This window comes from Lampris incognitus, chromosome 8, assembly GCF_029633865.1.
Source record: "Lampris incognitus isolate fLamInc1 chromosome 8, fLamInc1.hap2, whole genome shotgun sequence".
In the NCBI taxonomy this organism is placed as follows: domain Eukaryota; kingdom Metazoa; phylum Chordata; class Actinopteri; order Lampriformes; family Lampridae; genus Lampris; species Lampris incognitus.
In genome coordinates this window covers 660,953-686,223 of record NC_079218.1, presented here as the reverse complement: position 1 = coordinate 686,223, position 25,271 = coordinate 660,953, and the positions used below count along the sequence as shown (strand labels likewise).

Genomic DNA, 25,271 nt, shown 5'->3' with positions numbered 1-25,271 from the left:
TGTGGTGACAGCGTTTTTTTTTCTTTCTTTCAAATGAAAAGTATTTTTCGGGTGATAAAAGTGAACCCTGTTTTGTAGTGGGGAATAAATGTACCTGTTTTGTTGGCTTCCTTGCAACAGTTAACCTGAGAACATCAATATTGGGAAGAATTACATTTTACTCACACCAGCAGTATCACAAATAATTAGAGGATAATGGGCAAAATTATAGTTATATGAGTGTTTGGTGCTGCTGCTATTTATGCTATATTTAGTGAACATTTTATTCGATAAACAATATCGTCAAGTCTGAAGAAATTATTTTGAAATGTGCACCTTGAAAATGAGAGCAATGATTAAAATGTTATAAACACTAGGTTGATTTGAAGTGAAATGGCTAGATTTCTGTCATCAAAACCTTTTTTCACTGAACTGAAATAGTATCAAGCACATGTTGGGTTTGGTAACGTATGGATCTATTTGCATGGTAACGCCAGACTTATTTTTTTCCCAAATTCCAATTCATGTTTCTTTTTGCCAACATTTTTTCAAGAGTTCTTTTTTTTTTGGCATTCCCACTTTGATAGTGATGGTAGAGAGAGACGGGAAAGCTGGTGGGGGGGGGGGGAGAGTGAGAGCGAGAGAGAGCAGATATCATGCAGCAAAAGGCCCGGGCTGGATTCGAACCCAGGGTGAAGGTCTGGAGTACAGATTCAGCCTTGATAAGTAGTACGCGCTCTACCAGGTTAGTATCATGGAAATGTACCTGCAAACACTCTAGACTCAGAAATAATTACACCAAACAATGAAGGTTGATGATAAAAGACACTTAGCATTGCACAATACCAGACAAGACAAGACAAATAGTATTACATACTAGAACACCTCCCTGCATTCTCACTGAACCAAGGAGTCGTCTCCCTTATATTCGCTTTTCCTTAGACAAAGAAATGCTTATTAATTGTTCAGCTTAAACCCAGACATTTGCCCTACACACTGTGTCATAGGCTGGTTATACATCCGGTCATCGCCAGTTCGACAAGATTACAAGAAATGAGATAGAGGCTTTCAGAGACCTCTATCTCTCCTCTCCTCTCTGGGGACTTCAGAACCTGGCACCAGGTGATGCGGACTTCCTTTAAAGGAGATTTTACAAACATGCTATGGAAAAATCAAATACACAATCAATAAATGATAACTCCTAATGATTCATGCTAATGTTCCTTGACTACCCGGGCACCGGCTACCGGGGCACCCCATTTTGCCATGTTTTTGTGTATGCCATAATAAATGTGACTCACCAAAGCCTAAGCCCCCCCCCCCCCCAAAATAACACTGTTCAGCTCATGGAATCAGCTGAGGAACTGATATTACATTATTTCACTACATCACCACTAGATAGCGCTATTTCCCCATGTGAGACTCCACAGCTTGCTTTGAGATTTTATGGCAGTGTGATGATGTCAGTAAATCTTGGACATACTAATCTCAAATTACCATTACAAGACACACCCTGCTTGGAGCCCTATTAAATGAATATTTTGTTCAACAAAAACAGGAGCACAGAAATTTAAGAGACAACTATTTTTAAAAAACAAAATACAGGCCATGATTTTGAAAGATGAAGCGCTCTAAAAACTGGAAAAAGGATTCAGCGATGATGCCGACCACGCAACGTTTTTACTGTGCAAGTAAATAACCTTCCAGCAAGCATGCTATTGCAGTTATCCAAAGGCGGTGAATCGGGGGATAGGAGGGGTGGAGCTCCACCCCGTCGACATCCAACAACAGCAAAAACCACTACAGTAATATATAACAAAATTTAAAAAGATGCAGAGTTTGCCAATTCCTGGCATTACAGAATGTACTTTACCTCCATTTAACACCAGGCATCAATTACAACACTTTAGTAGCATAGTTACGTCTAAACATAATGATGTCATCAGAGAACTTTTAAAAAAGCTAATGAAGAATGGCAGGAATGGGATGAAAAGGACTGCTGCATAGTTGTTTTTAGAGATGCACTGACTGCAATTTTCTTGGCCGATTCCGATTTTCGATTTTTTAAAAGTCTGATTGGCTGATTCTGATTTTCTTTCTTTCTAAGAACTACAATTGACAGCATACACAAACATTTCTGTAACCCTCCTTTAATGGAAAATATGTTATGTTCATAATAAAAGACTATTAAATTACTTAAATTTTCTTCAAAACTGCTCCAGCTTCCAGGACTTTTCTTACTCTCACTCAAACAAATCTCAAAATAAAGGTGCTCCAGGTTTTAGGGACGTCTCTTTCAAAATAAAAGTGCTCCAGGTTTTAGGGACGTCTCTTTCAAAATAAAAGTGCTCCAGGTTTTAGGGACGTCTCTTTCAAAATAAAAGTGCTCAGGTTTTAGGGACGTCTCTTTCAAAATAAAAGTGCTCCAGGTTTTAGGGACGTCTCTTTCAAAATAAAAGTGATCCAGGTTTTAGGGACGTCTCTTTCAAAATAAAAGTGCTCCAGGTTTTAGGGACGTCTCTCTGGTTCGCAGGTTTTCAATTCAATTCAATTTCATTGTCATTAAAAACAATGTGCAGGCACATGTTAAAAATGAAATGAGGGCTGTGGCTTTGCCAATCAGTGCAAGACAGACACAGACAAACACAGCAAACACAGTATAAGATATACACACATGAAGACCAAAGCTAAAAATAAGTTAAAAGAAAGCTGGAGTACAAAATATTTAACAATATCTACAGACATTCAGTGGGTAGCCAGGTTCAGGTGGGCAACAGCTTGTGGAAAGAAGCTGTTTTTGAGCCTGGTAGTGCGGGCTCTGAGGCTCCTGTAGCGCCTCCCAGAGCGCAGGGGGGGGGGACAGTCTGTGGTTGGGGTGGGTGGGATCTCTGCTGATGCTCAGACCCCTTCGAAGGCAGCGTTTGTGATAAATGTCATTTATGGCTGGGAGCTGGGTACCGGTGATATGCTGGACCGCCTTGACGACCCGCTGCACAGCTTTCTGGTAAAGCTGAGCTGCAGAATGGGTCACTTGCTGACTCCTTCAAGGACTGATGATGTGCTGACGGACTGCACAATCACTAATGTCACACATGCTGCAGAGTCATATGATGCTGTGCTTTTGTTAATTCATTGCTGTTTTAATTCTTGTTTATGTTTGTTTTTTTGTTTTGTTTTTTTCTCTTTCTTTTGTCTCTTTTTTTATTCCTTTTTTGGTCTTTTGTACTTTATCATTTGTATTTATGTTCCTTAGAGAAACTCAATAAAAACTTTTAAAAAAAAGTGCTCCAGGTTACTGAACAAATAAAACCCAACTGCAAGTGAATTGCAGTATATCTCACTTTACCTGACATGTTTTACATCCCCAAAAGAAAACAGGTGCTATATAACAACACACCTAATGTTATTTATTTACATAAAAAGGTTATCCATGGAGCCCAGCCCAATGTAAATGGAGATTTAAGGAGTCATTAGTGTCATCTTGTGGTTAGAAAAAGGACTTTTTGTTTTGACTGACTGAAATAGTGTCTATGTATTTAAGGAACTTGTAATTCCATTACCTTTAAAAAATGCACCAGATTATTGGACCTTGACCTTTTTCTCTTTTTACACATCTCAAAATAAAAAAGTGAACCAGGTTACAGTTTTTACAAACCTCCAACTAAAAATGAAAACAGGTGCAACAGGTAGTAGAAACAAAAGAATAGAACAAGGCACCTTTAGGTTTTTGTCAACATATGTATAGGCCTACTGCAATCGCTTGAACATTAATGGCAAGTTTTCCATCACAAACAGAAGCATCTCTGCCTTGTCACCACATAGTTGGTTTCTTCTCTCATCTACCACATGTCCAGCAAAGCTAAACAAGCGCTCACTGTCAACGCTTCTACATGGGGCAGAGAGGTAGGCTTGGGCAAGTGGAGCAAGTGCAGGGAAACGATCTTTATTGATCCCCAGAAGGTAAATGCATTTTCACTTCTACTGATGGGCAACTCAAGACAAGTAACTCTGTACCTGCACAGGCGAAGGGCTGGCCAACAGTTGCTTCACCTCAGAATTCTCCTTCAGTATTTCGTCATGTACTGAAAGCAGGAGACCACATAGCTTTTTGGCTGCCGGTGCTTCTGTGACAGGTCCAGGTGCAGTAAATGCTTCTGCAAAAGGTTCCTTAGGTGTGTGTCTGGTCTCCCCCTCCAGCATAGTCAGAAGCAGCCGTTTTACTTGATCCTTAACTTCTGCTGAGAAATAGCGATTCTTGTACCTTTTGCATGAATGGACAAAGACAAGAAGGAAAGTTCAAATGATTGTGTTCCAGATATAGTCAGGCAAACACATAGCCTAGCTATTAGCCTATAGCTATATAGCTATGTTCATTAAAATTCGTTTTAAAAGTATAGTAATAGATTAATAATAATAATAATAATAATAGCAATAATAATAATAATAATAATCACAATCTTATGGGGCATGCCAATACAGACAGATCGTGAGATAAAGGCCAACAGACCAGATATCATCAAGAACAAAAAATACAAAAAAAGCTGCCTACTCATTGACATGTCCATCCCGACTGAAAGGAACACCTCAGTAAAAGTAACTGAAAAACTGTCCAAATATAAAGACCTTGAAATCCAGATTGAACGAATGTGGTGGATGAAAACCACAACAATACCAGTAGTGCTAGGAGCCCTGGGACTTGTAAAAAAAGGGATGGAGAAATACACCCAACGGCTCCCGGGTAACATCAGAATACAAGAACTACAGAAGATGGCACTACTTGGAACATCTCATATCCTAAGAAAGGCACTATCCATCAAGTAGACTCCTACCTCATTCTAACCCTAGGCCTAAGGAATGGGCCCGGTTATTATGCTGTATTATGGCATGAAGTTAAAGGAAATTTGTATTATAATAATAATAATAATAATAATAATAATACTTACATTACTAAAGTAGCAGTAGGCTAATAACTTGCCTGGGATCAAGAACAGTGGCCAAAGTGTACAGCAGCTCCTTTTCGATGTTGCCAAACCGTCTCTGAACCGCCTCCAACAATGTGGTTTTTGCAGTTCCCACTCCACGGTCTGTGTCTGCCCTTCTCTTCAAAAGCCATTTCAGTGCAGTGATGGCTGGAATGAGGTCTGCGGCTGTTGCTATCGAGGAGCTGATTTGTCTCGTGAATTCCTCAAAAGGTGCGAGGAGGCTCAACACGTTATCCATTAGCCCCCACTGATGCGTGTTGAGTGAGGCCAGCAGCGTAGGCCCCCAGAGGGCGTCTCTGCTCCATCAGCGATTGCAGCATATAGTATGCACTACTCCCTCTGGTAGGAACATCTTGCTGCAGTCGTTTCTCAGGCTGACCCAACTGTCCCTGGACGTCATTAAGTCGTGAATAGGCGAGCGGAGCGTGTTTAAAATGTCCGACATCTTCCTTCCAGTTGCGGTGTCAATGATGCTTCGTTGGGACAACAGACACTCATTCACTGCCAACTGTAGTGTGTGCGCCATGCAGGGCAAACTCGCCAAGTTGCCCTCATCAAGTGCTTTGGTTCTATTTCAAGCATTGTCTCACAACACCACATGAACCCTGGTCTTGCTTCTGTCCCACTGTTGGAACATTGTGTCAAATGTAGCGGTTAGACTGGCAGCAGTGTGGGACCTGGGCATTTCTCCACAGTGTAGAAGGACTTGGTGTTGCTGGAAATCTTCAGCCACCCAAGGAGCAGTCAGGCTCAACACTGACTTACGTCAGATGTCTAGATGTCCGTTGTAAAACTGATGCTCCTTTGCAGTCGGCTAGCAGGCTGCGTGTGTGGCGTGAAACAACATTAAACAACTCTGGTAACACCACATCGAGAAGTATCGCCTACTTAGTATTGTGTATTCTGGGCTAAGATAATTTATCAAATTTCTGAAACCTCTGCCCTCGACTAGGGAAAGTGGCTGGTCATCCAGCGCCATGAATTCCATGATGTTCCTCATCATGGCTTTGGTCTTTTCATCACTGATACCAGTGAAAGACAACAGAGGTGCTGACTTGTAGCTCTGTGCTCTCGCTAGCTGTTGTAGCTGTTTTGTCTTTGCTAGCTTCTTCAGATTGGGCATGTTCACCGGGCTGATGGTATTTTAGCTGTTTTGTCTTTGCTAGCTTCTTCAGATTGGGCATGTTCACCGGGCTGATGGTATTTTAGCTGTTTTGTCTTTGCTAGCTTCTTCAGATTGGACATGTTCACCGGTTTGTTGGTTTTTTAGCTGTTTTGTCTTGGCCAGTTTCTTCAGATTGGGCATGTTCGCCTGGCTGATTGTTTTTTAGCTGTTTTGTCTTGGCCAGTTTCTTCAGATTGGGCATGTTCGCCTGGCTGATTGTTTTTTAGCTGTTTTGTCTTTGCTAGCTTCTGGAGATTGGGCATGTTCGCCTGGCTGATTGTTTTTTAGCTGTTTTGTCTTTGCTAGCTTCTGGAGATTGGGCATGTTTACCAGGCTGACTGTATTTTAGCTGTTTTGTCTTTGCTAGCTTCTTCAGATTGGGCATGTTCATCGGGCTGATGGTATTTTAGCTGTTTTGTCTTTGCTGGCTTCTTCAGATTGGACATGTTCACCTGGCTGATGGTTTTTTAGCTGTTTTGTCTTTGCTAGCTTCTGGAGATTGGGCATGTTTACCAGGCTGACTGTATTTTAGCTGTTTTGTCTTTGCTAGCTTCTTCAGATTGGGCATGTTCATCGGGCTGATGGTATTTTAGCTGTTTTGTCTTTGCTGGCTTCTTCAGATTGGACATGTTCACCTGGCTGATGGTTTTTTAGCTGTTTTGTCTTGGCCAGTTTCTTCAGATTGGACATGTTCACCTGGCTGATGGTTTTTTAGCTGTTTTGTCTTGGCCAGTTTCTTCAGATTGGGCATGTTCGCCGGGCTGATGGTATTTTAGCTGTTTTGTCTTTGCTAGCTTCTTCGGATTGGGTATGTTCACCTGGCTGATTGTTTTTTTAGCTGTTTTGTATTTGCTAGCTTCTTCAGATTGGGCATGTTCACCGGGCTGATGGTTTTTTTAGCTGTTTTGTCTCTGCTAGCTTCTTCAGATTGGGCATGTTCACCGGGCTGATGGTTTTTTTTAGCTGTTTTGTCTTTGCTAGCTTCTGGAGATTGGGCATGTTCGCCTGGTTGATTGTTTTTTAGCTGTTTTGTCATTGGGCATGTTCACCGGGCTGATGGTTTTTTAGCTGTTTTGTCTTTGCTAGCTTCTTCAGATTGGGCATGTTCACCGGGCTGATGGTTTTTTAGCTGTTTTGTCTTTGCTAGCTTCTTCAGATTGGGCATGTTCACCGGGCTGATGGTTTTTTAGCTGTTTTGTCTTTGCTAGCTTCTGGAGATTGGGCATGTTCGCCTGGTTGATGGTTTTTTAGCTGTTTTGTCTTTGCTAGCTTCTTCAGATTGGGCATGTTCACCGGGCTGATGGTTTTTTAAGTGTCTGATTAAATTAGCTGTTCCAGATGTTTTCAGTGTTGTTCCTCCACGGCTTGTTTTGGACTTACAGGTATTACACATTGCGAGCTTTGAATTGTCTTCACTCATGCTGAAGAACTTCCACACCGATGACGTGTTGTGTGTGTGACGTTACTCTCTGTGCTGCTGCATGCGCGACGTACATGTTGTGTGTGTGTGTGTGTGTGTGTGTGTGTGTGTGTGTGTGTGTGTGTGTGTGTGTGATGTTATTGTGCCCCTGTGTGTGCGACGTGCATGTCGTGTGCAAGTGTATGGCTGTGATGTCTCTGTGGCTCTGTGTGCGCATCATGAACCATGGTGTGGTTATGTGCGGCACGTGTGTAAATTTTCGCGATCAAAAAATCGGATATGTATAAGATCGGGGCCGGTCACCGGTCATGGCCGATCAGCTGAAAACCGGCCGATTTCGATCGGTGGCCGATCGGTCGGGTGCATCTCTAGTTGTTTTAGTATAATCTTGTGAGTTGCTAGCTTCCCACATTTTTGGATCATTTAGTCAGTCAATGAATTTGCCGATTTTTGGCAAACAACCCAGTCCCTCACTCATAAGCGTCTGGTTTGCACCAGAACATATCTTTTGATAAACTGAAAACATTATCAGTCCACACAGCTCTTAACAAAATTTCTCAGATAAGATAAAAACAGACTTCATATGTATTGAAATCCCACTTGTACCGATAGTGGCCTGTAGGGGCGCTATACAGCTACTGCCTGTATGTATGTGCAGAGACCTGCAAATAAAGTTCCGTTATAGAAATGGCGACCAAGTGTGTGCGTGCTCAATGATACATGGTACCAGAGTGAGTTCAAACTAGCCTACAAAGATGAACAACATTCGATCGCCAGAGGAGTTGAAGTTAAGTGGAAATGTCCACGAGAATTGGAAAGCTTTTAAGCAGAGTTTTGAGTTGTACGTGTGTGCAGTCGGTCTGGAAGATGCGAGACATGAACGTGGGAAGCTAGCATTGCTTCTCACAGTGGCAGGCAGAGCCGCGAGGAACGTTTTCAACACGTGTCAGTTTCCTGAGGAGGCGACGACCAAAAGTAGGATGCAGTGCTAGCAAAGTTTGAAGAATATTGCGCGCCAAAGAAAGACCGGGACATATGAACGGTATGTTTTCCGCAACAGAGTACAAGCCGAGTCAGAACCCACTGAACAGTTGGTCTCGGACTTGCGTTGGAAAAGCCAGTCGTGCAACTTTGGCACATTGTGTGACTCGCTAATAAGGGATCAGATAGTTATCGGCGTTTTCGACAAGAAAGTGAGAATGCAACGACTCAAAGAGTCCGATCTGAGCCTGGAGAAGGCAGTACGGATCTGCCAGGCGTCAGAGAGCACCAAGATGCAGCTCAAATCATTCGAGCCCGAAGCAGCAGCAGCAGCAGCGGCGGTAGCGGTGGTGGATGCGGTACAGGAGAGGGCCGCCGCGAGCAAGAGGAACAGCAAAGTGTGGACTGTCGCAAATGCAGAAAGAAGAATCACTACGCCCGGTGCTGCCTGTCAAAGAAGACGGTACAGGTGGTGCAAGGCAGCGACACCGACACGACCGACACAGAAGAGGACGACGAAAAGTTGTTTGTGGGAACTGTGGAGAGCGAGGAGGACAAAAAGGATGAGTGGGTAGCCAATCTGGAAATCAACGGAACGACAACGCCTCTAAAACTGGACACAGGGGCTCAGGTGAACATACTGACGATGAAAGACTTTAATAAACTGTACAAGAAGCCAAAAGTGCATGTGAAAAAGGTAAATCTGAGAACGTACAATGATGAACCGATTCCTACAAAAGGGGTATGTAGAGTCACACTGTCAAGGGATGGGCGCTCTGTTAAGGCTATGTTTGTGTTGGTTGAGGGCGATAGACAGCCCATATTAGGTCTGAAATCCTGTGAGAGATTGGGTCTTATCAAAAGAGCGCATGTAATTGACAGGTCTGTAGTGACATCTAGTGGTGCAGCTGACAAACAGCATGAGACTGTAGCTGACACAGGGGAGATAAGAGAGCAATACAGGGACGTATTCAGGGGTATAGGGTGCCTACCTGGGCAGTACGGAATCCAGTTAAAAGCAATGCAGAACCGGTCGTCCATGTGGCAAGGAAGGTGCCGGTGACCCGTAAAGCTAGGCTGAAAGCAGAACTGCAATCCCTTATAGAAAAGGGCATGGTGAGGAAAATAGAGGAACCAACTGAGTGGGTCAGTTCTCTGGTAATAGTTGAGAAAAAGAATGGTGACTTAAGGCTCTGTATAGACCCAAAAGACCTGAACAAGTGGATTAAAAGAGAACACTACAAACTACCAACTAACTCAGACATCACTAGTGCTATGGCAGGCGCGTGCTTCTTCTCCAAGTTAGACGCATCATCAGGGTTCTACCAGATTGTTCTAGACGAAGACAGCTCCAAACTCTGTACCTTTAACACGCCTTTTGGAAGGCACTGCTTTCTTCGCTTACCGTTTGGGATATGCTCAGCTCCAGAGGTGTTCCACAAAACAGTGCAGCAGCTGTTTGATGGTATGGAGGGTGTGGGTGTGTTTATTGATGACATAGTGGTCTGGGGCAAAACAAAAGAAGAACATGACGAGAGATTACGCGGGGTGCTAGAACAAGCACGTAGATCAGGGCTTAAACTAAACAAGTCGAAATGTGAGTTTGGGATGACAGAGGTTACTTACCTAGGTGAAAAGGTGTCCGCAGAAGGGATACAGCCTGATCCAGAAAAGATAAGGGCGATAGTAGAGATGCCAGCACCAAAAGACAAAACAGACCTGCAAAGAGCGTTAGGGCTAGTCAACTACATGGGGAAGTTTATACCAAATATGTCTGCTAACACAAAGGCCCTCCGTAGCCTACTGGAAAAGCAAAATGAATGGCAGTGGGAGCACGAACATGCAAATGAGTGGGAGGTGTTAAAGGCCAACCTGATCAAAGAGCCGGTGTTAAAATACTATGATGTTGACAAACCGGTCAAAGTCTCAACTGACGCATCCAAAGAGGGTCTCGGAGCGGTGCTGCTCCAACTACACGGCACACAATGGTCTCCTGTTGCTTACGCATCCCGAACAATGTCACCTGCAGAGCGCAACTATGCGCAAATTGAGAAAGAGACATTAGGCGCAGTTTTCGGATGTGAAAAGTTCCACGAATATATCTATGGCAGGGAAATAATACTAGAGACTGATCACAAGCCACTTATTGCCATTTCCAGAAAGCCACTGGGGGATGCACCACCGCGCATCCAGCGTCTTATGTTACGTCTACAGAAGTACCACATGACATTCGAGTTTACTCCGGGAAAGTACTTAGTAGTGGCAGACGCACCCAGCAGAGCGAGTTTGAGGGGCACGGCCCCGAGCAGCACCGAGCAGGAGGTGCAAATCCACGTGGACTGCGTGAAAGGCCAGCTGCCTGCATCAAACGAGAAATGGGCCCAGCTCGCGAAGGAAACGGCAAGCGACAGAGAGTTGCAGGATGTCATAGCAGCCATCCTCTCACCCGGAGATGAGGCCAGGATACTGCCAAGTCCGTATCGCCACACCAGAGATGAACTGTCAGTGATCGACGGGGTACTCCTAAAAGGTAAAAAAATAGTAGTTCCCAGCTCCATGAGATCAGAGATGGCTAAGTTAGCACATGGGGGCCATTTAGGAATCGAGAAAAGCAAGAGGCGGGCTCATGATGTACTGTTTTGGCCATACATGAACAGAGATATTGAGACTCTAGTACAGCGATGTGAGATATGCCAACAGCATAGGTATATGCAGCCTAGAGAGCCGCTTCTGCCTCATAGCAAACCGACCGAGCCATGGAGAAAAGTAGGTGCAGACCTATTTCAGCTGAAAGGGAGAGACCATTTAATCATAGTTGACTACCATTCAAACTATCCGGAATATGCGCTGTTGTCTGATACTACAGCAAAGCAAGTGATCACTCATTCTAAGTCCATTTTGGCAAGGCATGGTATTCCAGAAACCTTAGTAAGTGATAACGGGCCGCAGTTTAGTTGTCAGGAGTTCGCAGACTTCGCTAAACAGCATGGATTCAAGCATGTAACCTCCAGCCCACTGTACCCGCAGTCAAATGGTCTAGCGGAAAAGGGAGTGCAAATCATCAAACGGCTGCTAAAGAAAGCAGCGGAAGCGGGTGAGGACCCGTACCTGGCCGTCCTCAACTACAGAGCTTCACCGCTGGAATGTGGCCGCTCGCCAGCAGAGTTGCTGATGAGCAGGAAGCTCAAGACAAAGCTGCCGTCAGCGGAGCACCTGCTCCAGAGCGCTGACCACGGCACACAGAGAGAGCACAGGTCCAAACATGCCTATGACAAAAGAGCACGGCCCTCAAGACCTCTGGAACGAGAGGACCTAGTGAGAGTCAGATGCGATGGAAGATGGGGACCAGTCACACAAGTCCTCAAAGAGACTGCTCCAAGATCATATGAGGTACTTACCAAGAGCGGCAACACGATCCGCAGGAACTGGAGACACCTGCTGAAGATTCCACGCTCTGAACCACAGCCTGTAGAGAATGGCCATGACAGGGAGGCTCCGGGAGAGCAAATAGAAGGGGGGCATACTCAATCAGACACAGACAGCCCTCCTGTCATCGAGTCACCCTCACCTGGGGGGGAGCGGGTTCAGCCACCATCCCCGGGGGTGGAGCGGGATCAAAGGCCAAGTAGAACCATTGTCAGACCTAGGAGACTTGTAGAGGAGTGCTAATAACACACACAGAGTGGGTTTTTTATTTTTAATTTTGTGTTTTATTGCAGCCTTGGAGTTCTGTTCTTGGGGTCATGTTGGGTTCTGGACTCATGTTATTTGTAAATTTATGCTGTATGGTTCCAAAGCAGTGTTTAATTTTGTGGGGGAAAAAAGGGGGAGGTAAAGAGAAGTGTAATAATTGTACTGTTACAGATTGAAGATAATCATCTGTTATTCTTTAAGATCAACTTTATCTTAATCTTTAGAAAAAGGGAGATGTACCGATAGTGGCCTGTAGGGGCGCTATACAGCTACTGCCTGTATGTATGTGCAGAGACCTGCAAATAAAGTTCAGTTATAGAAATGGCGACCAAGTGTGTGTGTGCTCAATGATACACCACTAGGCAAAAATAATTCTCTAAAAAGCAGAATACTAAAATAACACTGCCTTTTTTTCTGTACCTGCTTTTTCTTGAGCTCTCTCCAACCCTCCTTTCACTTGGTCCAAAGATGAGCTTTGATTGACGAGCCTTTTTCTTCCTATCCTGGTTTTCAGTTTGTGAACAATGGCAGGAAAATACTGAAATATTGCATTAGAGAAAAGGGTGTCACGAATCAGTTATTTTTTCCCCCTACAGTGGTGACAAGTAGCTGGTTGGCTTCTTATCAAAACGATCATCTCACTTCACTTCTGAAATTATAATTTTTAAAATGAATACTCACTTATCTGCTTGCAGCGATGGCTGGTGGTGATATTGGGTGGTGTGGCTAACAACGCAATATACCCATCAATAGTTGACGCTGCAGAAACAGCAGCATCACATCCGAGATGCCTAGTTACAAGAACGACACTATGTATATACTGATCAGCCAAAACATTAAAACCACCTGCCTAATACTGCATAGATCCCCCTCGTGCCGCCAAAACAGCTCCGACCCGTTGAGGCATGGACTCCACAAGACCTCTGAAGGTGTTCTCTGGTATCTGGCACCAAGACGTTAGCAGCAGCTCGTTAAATTCCTGTAAGTTGTGAGATGGGACCTCCATGAATTGGACTTGTTTTTCCAGGCCTTCCCATAAATGCTCGATTGGATTGAGATCTGGAGAATTTGGAGGCCAAGGTAACACCTTGAACTCTTTGTCATGTTCCTCAAACCATTCCTGAACAATTTTTGCAGTGTGGCAGAGAGTATTATCCTGCTGAAAGAGGCCACTGCCATCAATCAATCAATCAAGTTGCATTTTTTATAGTGCTTTTCTAGCTGCAACAGCCACTCAAAGCACTTTCAGTTGCTTTACAAACGGAAAACATATGATACACACGTGCTTGTACAGAGAATGCTGTCTATTCTCATCTGTCACAAACAAAATCCAGGTTTTCCTAAAGCTACTTTTTTTTTTTGAGTGAAATCCGGCATTTTTGGGTGAGGTTTTATACCAGGGAATACCGTTGCCATAAAGGGGTGTGCTTGGTCTGCAATGATGTTTAGGTAGGTGGAACATGTCAAAGTAACATCCATATGAGTGTCAGGACCCAAGGTTTACCAGCAGAACATTACCCAGAATATCAAACTGCCTCCGCCGTCTTTCCTTCTTCCCATAGTGCATCCTGGTGCCATCTCTTCCCCTGGTAAATGACACACATGCACCGGGCTGTCCACATGATGTAAAAGAAAATGTAACTCATCAGACCAAGCCACCTTCTTCCATTGCTTCATGGTCCAGTTCTGACTCTCACATGCCCATTGTAGGCACTTTCGACGGTGGACAGGGGTCTCTGACCAGTCTGCAGCTATACAGCCCCATGCGCAGCAAGCTGTGATGCACTGGGTTCTGACACCTGTCTATCATAGCCAGCATTAACTTTTTCGGCAATTTGAGCAACAGCAGCTTTTCTGTGGGATCGGACCAGGCGGGCTAGTCTTCACTCCTTATGCCCATCAATGAGCCTTGGGTGCCCATGACCCCGTCGCCGGTCCACCGGTTGTCCATCCTTGGACCGCTTTTGGTAGGTACTGACCACCACATACCGGAACACCTCACAAGACCTGCTGTTTTGGAGATGCTCTGACCCAGTCGTCTAGCCACCACAATTTGCCCCTTGTCAAAGTCGCTCAAATCCTTACACTTGCCCATTTTTCCTGCTTCCAACACAACAACTTCAAGAACCGACTGTTCACTTGCTGCCTAATATATCCCACCCCTTGACAGGTGCCGTTGTAATGAGATAATCAATGCTTTTCACTTACCTGCTGGCGGTTTTAACGTTTTGGCTGATTGGTGTACCTTGTTATGTATAGCAAGTGCTCTACAACAACACTATAGGGAAGTACCCACAAGAACGGCCTGATGCCAAAAAACTTTCATTCTCTCTCTCTCTCTCTCTCTCTCTCTCTCTCTCTCTCTCTCTCTCTCTCTCTCTCTCTCTCTCTCTCTCTCACACACACACACACACACACACACACACACACGTTTCCCACTTTTGTTGAATACGTTTCAGATCCACAAGTCCTTGTTGGGTTCAAGCCGTGTCTCCTCCAAAAGGCTAGCATGACACAGAAAAGGGAATTCTTAGCTAATGTTTGGCTTGCCGTTAGCCAGCCCTTTCGTTGAAACCACGGAACACAAACTTACGATTTTGTCAGTCGTCTTTTTGTGTTGTTTAAACATCGTTTGGACGATGTGTCGCCAGTCTCTTCACTTCCAGTGTTTCGTCCAAAGACATCGAAGAAAATGGATGATAAAGTAAATAACCCACCTCGCTCATGCTAACGTTCATGCTAACGGCCGCCTCCCTGTACGTACGGTTGCTCTGTACGTCCGCTGTGATTGGTCAAAAGTCAGCGGGCTTTCAGCCCAGACGATCAGCAAATCAAGAGGGCGCGCCACCACACCTGTCATTCACTTACTACGAAGATGAATGGAGGCGGATGCTACTGTGTTTGGGCTATAAAAAGTAAACCCGTTTAGCTATATCCTGTCACTGTGTTTTTCTTGTGACTGTTTGGTACTGTTGCTGCTCTAGTAAAGGAGCTGGGCCTGAGAGTAGGAACATTGTACGCCGGCCTGATAGAGACGGCCTTGGAGTAGAAGCACTATGTGCACCCACCTCATTAGGACGGCCTTGGAGCAGAAGCACTATGTGCACCCACTTCATTAGGACGGCCTTGGAGCAGAAGCACTATGTGCACCCACCTCATTAGGACGGCCTTGGAGTAGAAGCACTATGTGCACCCACCTCATTAGGACGGCCTTGGAGTAGAAGCACTATGTGCACCCACCTCATTAGGACGGCCTTGGAGTAGAAACACTATGTGCACCCACCTCATTAGGACGGCCTTGGAGTAGAAGCACTATGTGCACCCACCTCATTAGGACGGCCTTGGAGTAGAAACACTATGTGCACCCACCTCATTAGGACGGCCTTGGAGTAGAAGCACTATGTGCACCCACCTCATTAGGACGGCCTTGGAGTAGAAGCACTATGTGCACCCACCTCATTAGGACGGCCTTGGAGTAGAAGCACTATGTGCACCCACCTCATTAGGACGGCCTTGGAGCAGAAGCACTATGTGCACCCACCTCATTAGGACGGCCTTGGAGTAGAAACACTATGTGCACCCACCTCATTAGGACGGCCTTGGAGTAGAAGCACTATGTGCACCCACCTCATTAGGACGGCCTTGGAGCAGAAGCACTATGTGCACCCACCTCATTAGGACGGCCTTGGAGCAGAAGCACTATGTGCACCCACCTCATTAGGACGGCCTTGGAGCAGAAGCACTATGTGCACCCACCTCATTAGGACGGCCTTGGAGTAGAAGCACTATGTGCACCCACCTCATTAGGACGGCCTTGGAGTAGAAGCACTATGTGCACCCACCTCATTAGGACGGCCTTGGAGCAGAAGCACTATGTGCACCCACCTCATTAGGACGGCCTTGCTTGGAGCAGGATCGCCATGCACATAAACCTGATTAAGACACGTGCTACACATGCAAAACAACACGAGGAAAACATGATCGACAGTGACGAAGGGAAACCAAGAAGAAGATCACGCCTGTCTCTGAAAAACACCACGCCTTGTTGTTTTAGTATATATCACTATGTGTTTCTGTTATTTGGCAGACGACTCCCGGTTGCACCGAGAGTACGTCTCCAGCGCTGCAGCACTACCTTTGAACTATTTGTTGTGTGCCAAATAAAACATCACGAACCAGCAAGAAGTCGTCTCACTTCTTATTTACCTATGTCGACCTGAATCAAAGAACCGGGTGAGTCTTTTGCAAAAGATAAGACTCAACAATAGGTTCCCCCAAAATGTAAAACAGTTTGTTCTAAAATTTAAGGGACCGAGCTGGGAAGGATGTGCAGCAGGTTTGGGCGACGAAGGATTGAGAAATGTGAGACATGTGAAGAGAGTGTGTTGAGAAGGTGGAAGGAGTATTCTGAGGGGCTGATGAATGAAGAAAATGGGAGAGACAAGGTTGGATGATGTGGGGATAGTGAATCAGGAAGTGCAGTAGATTAGCAAGGAGGAAGTGAGGGCAGCTATGAAGAGGATGAAGAATGGAAAGGCAGTTGGTCCTGATGACATACCTGTGGAGGCATGGAGGTGTTTAGGAGAGATGGCAGTGGGGTTTTAACTAGATTGTTTAACACAATCTTGGAAAGTGAGAGGATGCCTGAGGAGTGGAGAAGAAGCATACTGGTACCGATTTTCAAGAACAAGTGCGATGTGCAGAACTGCAGCAACTACAGAGGTATAAAGTTGATCAGCCACAGCATGAAGATATGGGAAAGAGTAATAGAAGCTAGGTTAAGAGGAGGAGAGGTGATGATCAGCCACAGCATGAAGATATGGGAAAGAGTAATAGAAGCTAGGTTAAGAGGAGAGGTGATGATCAGCAGCAGCATGAAGATATGGGAAAGAGTAATAGAAGCTAGGTTAAGAGGAGGAGAGGTGATGATCAGCCATAGCATGAAGATATGGGAAAGAGTAACAGAAGCTAGGTTAAGAGGAGGAGAGGTGATGATCAGCCACAGCATGAAGATATGGGAAAGAGTAATAGAAGCTAGGTTAAGAGGAGAGGTGATGATCAGCCACAGCATGAAGATATGGGAAAGAGTAATAGAAGTTAGGTTAAGAGGAGAGGTGATGATCAGCCACAGCATGAAGATATGGGAAAGAGTAATAGAAGCTAGGTTAAGAGGAGGAGAGGTGATGATCAGCCACAGCATGAAGATATGGGAAAGAGTAATAGAAGCTAGGTTAAGAGGAGGAGAGGTGATGATCAGCAGCAGCAGTATGGTTTCATGCCATGAAAGAGCACCACAGATGTGATGTTTGCTTTGAGAATGTTGATGGAGAAGTATAGAGAAGGCCAGAAGGAGTTACATTGTGTCTTTGTAGATTTAGAGAAAGCTTATGACAGGGTGCTGAGAGAGGAGGTGTGGTATTGTATGAGGAAGTCGGGAGTTGCAGAGAAGTATGTAGGAGTGGTGCAGGATATGTATGAGGGAAGTGTAACAGTGGTGAGGTGTGCGGTTGGAATGACAGATGGGTTCTAGGTGGAGGTGGGATTACAGCAAGGATCGGCTCTGAGCCCTTTCTTGTTTACAATGGTGATGGACAGGTTGACGGACGAGATCAGGCAGGCGTCTTCGAAGACGATGATGTTCGTGGATGACATTGTAATTTGTAGTGAGAGTAGGGTGCAGGTTGAGGAGAGCCTGGAGAAGTGGCAGTATGCACTGGAGAGAAGAGGAATGAAAGTCAGCAAGACAGAATACATATGCGTGAATGAGAGGGAGGACAGCAGAATGGTGGGGATGCAAGGAGTAGAGGTGATGAAGGTGAATGAGTTTAAATACTTGGGGCCAAATGTTCAAAGTAGCAGGGAGTGCGGAAGAGAGGTGAAGAAGAGAGCGCAGGCAGGGTGAAGAAACGTGTCAGGAGTGATTGAAGGGTGCCAGCAAGAGTTAAAGTTAAAGGGAAGGTTTACAAGATGGTAGTGAGACCAGCTATGTTGTATGGTTTGGAGACAGTGGCACTGATGAAAAGACAGGAGGTGGAGCTGGAGGTGGCAGAGTTGAAGACGCTAAAATTTTCGTTGGGAGTGATGAAGAAGGACAGGATTAGGAACAATTATATTAAAGGGACAGCTCAGGTTGGACGGTTTGGAGACAAAACAAGAGAGACAAGATTGAGATGGTTTGAACATGTGTGGAGGAGAGATGCTGGGTATATTGGGAGAAGGATGCTGAAGATGGAGCTGCCAGGGAAGAGGAGAAGAGGAAGGCCAAAGAGGAGGTTTATGGATGTGGTGAGGGAGGACCATCCATGGGGAGGACATGCAGATAGATGACTTGCATGACAGAGGACGATGCAGAAGACAGGAAGAGATGGAAACGGATGATGTGCTGTGGTGACCCCTGACGGGAGCAGCCGAAAGTAGAAGTAGTAGTTAAGAAGTCTTAAGGCTATGTCGAAATGTCTAAATTCTTCAAGAAATATGGTTATTTTGTATGTACCAGCATGGTTGTTTGCACTTTACAGAATGTAACTACAAAAAGAGTACTTTTGCCAAAATGTTTACTTAATTCTCCAAATTTCATATCAACATTAATTTCCAAATTGTTTATTTCTCAAAAAACATCAAAGATATATATTTTTTGATGACCAATACTCCCACTGACATTTGTTGTCTATGGACCAAGAGCTAGCTAGTGTTGGCTAACTGTATGTTAGCTAGCCGCTGGCAAACCAGAGAACTTTTTTTTTTTTTACTCCTTTTTCTCTCCCAATTTATCCGGTTAATTATCCAACTCTTCCGAGCCGTCCCGGTCTCTGCTCCACCCCCTCTGCCGATCCGGGGAGGGCTGCAGACTACCACATGCCTCCGCCTCCGATACATGTGGAGTCGCCAGGCACTTCTTTTCACCTGACAGTGAGGAGTTTCACCAGGGGGGACATAGTACGTAGGAGGATCATGCTATTCCCCCAGTTCCCCCTCCCCCCTGAACAGGTGCCCCGACTGACTAGAGGAGGCGCTAGTGCAGCAACCAGGACACATACCCACATCCAGCTTCCCACCCGCAGACACGGCCAATTGTGTCTGTAGGGACCCCCGACCAAGCTGGAGGCAAGACGGGGATTCGAACCGGGATCACCATGTCGGCAGGCAACGGAATAGACCGCCACACTACCTGGACACCCCTGCCAGAGAACATTTTGACAGCATGGAGGAAGAATATTAAGTAAGGACAAAACAAACTAAATTTGTTACAAAATTTTACCCATTTCAAAAACACTGATCTACTTCCATTTGATGGAGATTTGGACTGTAAAATAATTTTGACAAATTAAGTTTTGATTTTGAATCACACTTATAAAAACCCCAGAGTCCTCCTAACAGACAGCTGGAAAAACATTTTTGTCATATCAGGTTTGTAAGGGCTACCTGAGAGTAAAATGCTGACTGCATCTAACAGATAAAGAAGGGTTTCATGAAAAAGAGCATCATGCACCATATCAGTTCACAAGTGATTTTATTGTTTGAATATCAGTTCTGCTTTCATTATATATAAATCTGAAGTAACAATCCGTGCTCCACACCTACAATCAATCTAAATCACTTCCCTGCACTGTGCTGGTATGCACATTTTAAATAAAAAAGCTCATGTCCTAGAGGCTAATGAGCCTGTTGATGCCAGCATATTTACACAAATCTATGCACACTCACTATCACAAATGTCCACGTAGTCACACCACATATTCAAATACAACTAAATACTGCACTACCAAGTAGATCCTTCCAAAAGAAATCCATTGTATGAAGCAGTTTTATCCAGTATTCACTGAAGTGTAACAAGCGTGTGCAACATTAGTATGTAGATCCTGTATCAGCCTGCATGGCCACAAGACATTTTTGGAGTGCTGCTAATTATGTGCAGATGAGCTAATTTAGAGATACTCCCTTATCAGGGGATCACTGTCCCCGTCGACAATGTTCCCTTCGACTAAATCTGTTATCATCTACTAGGTGAGAGGCAAATAATGTTTGCTAATGATAGCATGCAACCGATATCCTACTCTACATATTGTAAGCTTGTTAATCTCTCAGCTGAATCTTTTCCATCAATGGTTAACAGTATAGCACAAGAAGAAGCACAGCTTGCAACCTATGTAAGTGGGAATCCGCATAAAAACTAACTTGATAAGTGAAAACTACACTGCTTGTTAACTTCTTTAAACTCTGTAAATACTTTTATAATCCACTGACTACCTTCTGTCCTACATCACTATATCACTCAGTGTTTCAGTTAAGAAGCTAAAGATATTTGCTTTGTTATATACTGAATTTCTTCTCTAACTGTGTGGCTGGCCATTTGTTATCATTATTCACAGAGGGAAAATATGGAGAAATCGATTTGTTGGCAATTCTAAAAATCTCTTACAAAAACTTTATACATTGGTCAGTCAACTGTAAATTAACAGCGATAGAAAAAAAAGTAAAGCAACAATGGTTTTGACCAATCTAGCAATCAAACCAATCAATCAAATTCAATTTCAAAGTAACTGTGCATAATTAAAAAAAAAAGTCCATGCCTCTTATTTCTGCAAGGCCCACTTAATACCGTAGAAGTCATTTCATTCCAACGCCATTCAAACAAGAGCTAGAATAGAAAATTCTTGAGAGTAGAGCTCTCTGGCGACATAGTGAGATCAACTAGGACTTTATCCATGCCTGATTGTCTATGTCTATTATGTAGAGTAGGATTGGGAAGACAAGAAGCCTGGGAGGTGGAGAGGAGGCTAGATAGGTTATCATCATGCCTTGTTGTCTCTGCCTCTGGTGAGGGGGCAAACAGAGGTGAGGGCAGCGATGTTCCATCATCTACATTATGCAGCGCCACAAGGTTTCGAGATGGGTTGTAATGGGCCTTATTGTTTTTTCCACTGCTCTCTCTCGCTTTCTCATTTCTCTTCTTGCCCTGATGGTGACTGTTACTGAGGGCTTTCAGCTGGTTCAAGTCCAGGTCTGGGTAGGAGCCAGACTGGGTCATGGCCTGGAGGAGTTTGTCAAGGCTATTGGCGCCGTCATTGGAACACTGCTGGCTGGCTTGGGCAGCCTGGCACAAAAGATTGGTGTGTTGACGTAACTGAGTGATTTCCTTATCAGTGGCAGCATTCTGCCTAAGCAGCTCCTTGGTACGCAACGTGATGGCCAGCAGGCCTGACTGACTGAGGATCTCCGCTGTGTTGAGGAAACGGCGCTGGCGTACAGATGAACATTCTGACTGGGAGTCTGAAAGGCTACCCCTGACTGGCTTAGCAGTGGGGGCATAGGGGCTATGTGCAACTGAGGAGGAAGACGAGGAGGAGGAGGAGGAGGAGGAAGGTGAGGATGACAGGAGGGAGTCGGAAGAGGATGGTGGGGAGGGCATCTGGGAGCTGGAAATGCAGGGCGAGCCCATGCAATCAGAGTGGGTCCTCTGACGGTTGTCATGGGATGTAGGGTGGGTGTTGGAGGAGGCATGGCTGGGCATAGAGCTGTGAGGCAGGTTGGGGAAGGTGCTGTGACTACTTTTGACTTTATACTGACAATGAGTCCTCCCCTCTTTTGGGCTGTGGTGTTGGGGTTTGAGCAGATGGCTGGTCGTGGACACGGTTTCCCTCTTCTCATCTTCAGTGCATACCCTCTTGCTCTGGCTCTGGCCCTCACTGCTGCTTTCCTTAACCTCCCCTGCCCCGGCAGCAAGCTTAACCTGCTCATGACTCTCTTTCCTGGGGTGGGGGGCAATGCGGGGGTAGGAGTTGAGGATGGGGAGGTAAGAGCTCTTGCTGCTGTGGTTCTTGTTGCTTCGACTGCTTCCTTTATTAGGTTGGCCTTGTGGCTTAGCTTGACTGGAAGAACCAGCAAGGGTGGAAGAAGAAGTGGCAGGGGCAGGTATTGCTGGCTGTTGGACAAATAAGAGCTGGGTGGGTGCCTTGGCACCAGTAAGGCTGTGCCAACCTCCGTCCCACGTCAAGGGGCTTTGCAGAAGCTGCTCCGTTCTGGACTGTACCACAGGGAGGTTGTGAGCAGGGGTTTTTGTAGGCAGCAATTGTGAACCAAAACAAGAGAAAAAGCAAAAACATGTGGAGGAGGTTAAAGTCACAAAAAGATAAGCTATAAGAAAATATTGACACAAAACGGAAAAATAACCAAGGCCAAAAAAAAGATGTGAGGACATTGTACTATATTTACCATGGATAAGACAGTAGTCTGCTGACGGGGGGGGGGGGACTTATCATTTGTACCGCTATGTGACAACCCATAGCAAATTATGGCAGAATAAATACAAAAACCCCCCAAAAAACTTCATAAATGATATAATAAACATGGTTGGCAACTAAGTAGGACCTTCCTTTCCACTATTTAACTACCTGACATTATTATTATTATCATCTTTTTTTGGATATTTCCCCCTTTTTCTCCCCAATTGTATCCGGCCAATTACCCCACCCTTCCGAGCCGTCCTGGTCTCTGCTCCATCCCATCTGCTGATCAGGGGAGGGCTGCAGACTACCACATGTCTCCTCCCATACATGCTGAGTCACCAGCCGCTTCTTTTCACCTGACAGTGAGGAGTTTCACCAGGGGGACGTAGCGCGTGGGAGGATCACGCTATTCCGCTCAGTTCCCCCTCCCCCAAGAACAGGTGCCCCGACCGACCAGAGGAGGTGCTAGTGCAGTGACCAGGACACATACCCACATTCGGCTTTCCACCTGCAGACACGGCCAATTGTGTCTGTAGGGACACCCGACCAAGCCGGAGGTAACACAGTGATTCGAACCAGCGATCCCCATGTTGGTAGGCAATGGAATAGACCGCCACTCCACTCGGATGCCCCTGACTACCTGACATTATTAAAACTAATTACTTTGCACACAGTGAGAACCACATTTTTACTGTAAAATATTATATTCTATAACACAAACAAAGAACTCACACATCAAGACAACTGGATCACTCTTATCTACCAGCTGCATAGCGTATCTGCAGCTGTCATATCCTGCACATGTGCTGATGCTCTGATGCAGCTCCTCGCTAAAGCTCAAGGGAAATCTTAGAAAACAACCCCTCTCCTCAAAAGGCAAAACCAAAAAACCAAAACAAACAGTTATCTGCAACTGAACATCTCACCGGCTTCACCACCAGGTTTTTGATGACATAGACAGGGGTGAGCTCCTCATAAGCAGGCAGGTTATGGCCAGCAGTTTGGAGACTTTGGTTACAGTTTTTGCTGCTGTCCCTATGAGGTTCGCTCACACTGCTGCTCTGGTCTTCTTGATCTGTGTGCACCCAGTCTGAGCCGGCCTCTGAGGAAGAGCAAGAAGGATCAGCACATGATGGTCAGGGGGGAAAGAATTTGGGAGATGGATGGATGTATGGTGAGAAACAGGTTACGGGATAAAAGAGCATGGAAGGGGAAAAGCAAGGAAAGACAGACACATTGGAAAACAGGGAAATGAAAGGAGAGAAAGAAAAGCAATTCGGAGAGGGAACACGAAGGGAAAGAGGCGAAGAGCTCACCAGTACACAAGGCACCTCTTCAAGTATTTTCTTTTTTTGGGGGGGGATTTTTGTCCCCCTTTTTCACCCCAATTGTATCCAGCCAATTACCCCTTTCTTCTGAGCCGTCCCGGTCTCTGCTCCACCCCCTCTGCTGATCCGGGGAGGCCTGCAGACTACCACGTCTCCTCCCATACATGTGGAGTCACCAGCCGCTTCTTTTCACCTGACAGTGAGGAGTTTCCCCAGGGGGACGTAGCGCATAGGAGGATTACGCTATTCCCCCCAGTTCCCCCTCCCCCCCGAACAGGCGCCCCAACTGACCAGAGGAGGCGCTAGTGCAGCGACCAGGACACATACCCACATCCAGCTTCTCACCTGCAGACACGGCCAACTGTGTCTGTAGGGATGCCCGACCAAGCCGGAGGCAACACAGGAATTCGAACTGGCGATCCCTGTGTTGACAGGCAACGGAATAGACCGCCATGCCATCCGGACGCCCTTCTCAAGTATTTTAACTCAGGTGTGTAAGTGTGTGATGTTATTTCACTGTTTAATCTGTATAGTGAATATAAAAATATCTACAAAGTAATTATACAAATATAATGATTTCTCAGGCGTCGGCTCAGCGAAGTATTCATAATCTTGTTCATTCAGATACCAAGACAGGATCTGCTTACCTGAGTATCCTGAGTCTTTCTCTGAATCTCTCTCAGACTCGCAGCGTGACATCCTGTGGTTGATGGCCCCCATCCCACATGGGCCCCTGAGACAGCCATCCTGGGACGCCCGCAGAGTAGCACTGTTACTCTTATCTTTGGCCTTCTTTGAAGTGCTGCGGGCAACCCGCTCCCCTAAATGCCCCTGTTCCTTTGGCATTCCACACCTTCAAAAGAGAATTACCAGGGTCAAATTGTGTACTAGTTTATTTTACGACCAACACAGTCAAGAAAAAATATGTAGACCATTGCTTTTTTTTGCATAAGTTGTGGATGGTCAAGCTTTGTCAGGAATGGATTTTTTTTTGGATGCAAAGCACCTCATGAACGTGGTTTCGAACTCACTCACTCGCAAACTGACATCCAGTCGCATGTTTATGTTTGAGTCATCGGCCTCATTCACGACAGAGATGAGTCTGCATACAGATGGGAGGTCAAACAGCTGGCCCTGTGGTATGGTCATAACAACTTGGTGCTGAACACGCTCAAAACTGTGGAGATGACAGTGGACTTCAGGAGGGACCCCCCACCACTGCCCCCCTCTCAACATACTCAACAGCACTGTGTCAGCTGTGGATTCCTTCCGGTTTCTGGGTTCAACAATCTCCCAGCACCTGAAGTGGGAGTCTAACATCAACACAGTCATCAAAAAGGCCCAGCAGAGGATGTGCTTCCTGTGCCAGCTCAGGAAATACAACCAGCCTCAGGAGCTGCTGATCCAGTTTTGCACTGCAGTCATTGAGTCCGTTCTCTGCACTTCCATCACTGTCTGGTTTGGATCAGCCACCAAACAGGACAGGAACAGACTACA

At 45.4% G+C, this 25,271-nt stretch overlaps 1 protein-coding gene across 1 annotated transcript; it reads right to left on the bottom strand.

The window, feature by feature from the left end:
• Positions 1–19,721: 19,721 nt before the first annotated feature.
• si:ch211-132b12.7 (uncharacterized protein LOC564531 homolog) lies at positions 19,722–24,938 on the bottom strand. The gene is made up of 4 exons (XM_056285273.1): positions 24,810–24,938; positions 24,422–24,627; positions 23,373–23,548; positions 19,722–22,244 (listed from the first exon to the last, which is right to left on the bottom strand). The coding sequence occupies exons 1-4, from the start codon at positions 24,821–24,823 to the stop codon at positions 20,859–20,861; spliced, it is 1,782 nt and encodes a 593-aa protein (XP_056141248.1). The 5' UTR covers positions 24,824–24,938; the 3' UTR covers positions 19,722–20,858.
• Positions 24,939–25,271: the final 333 nt, after the last annotated feature.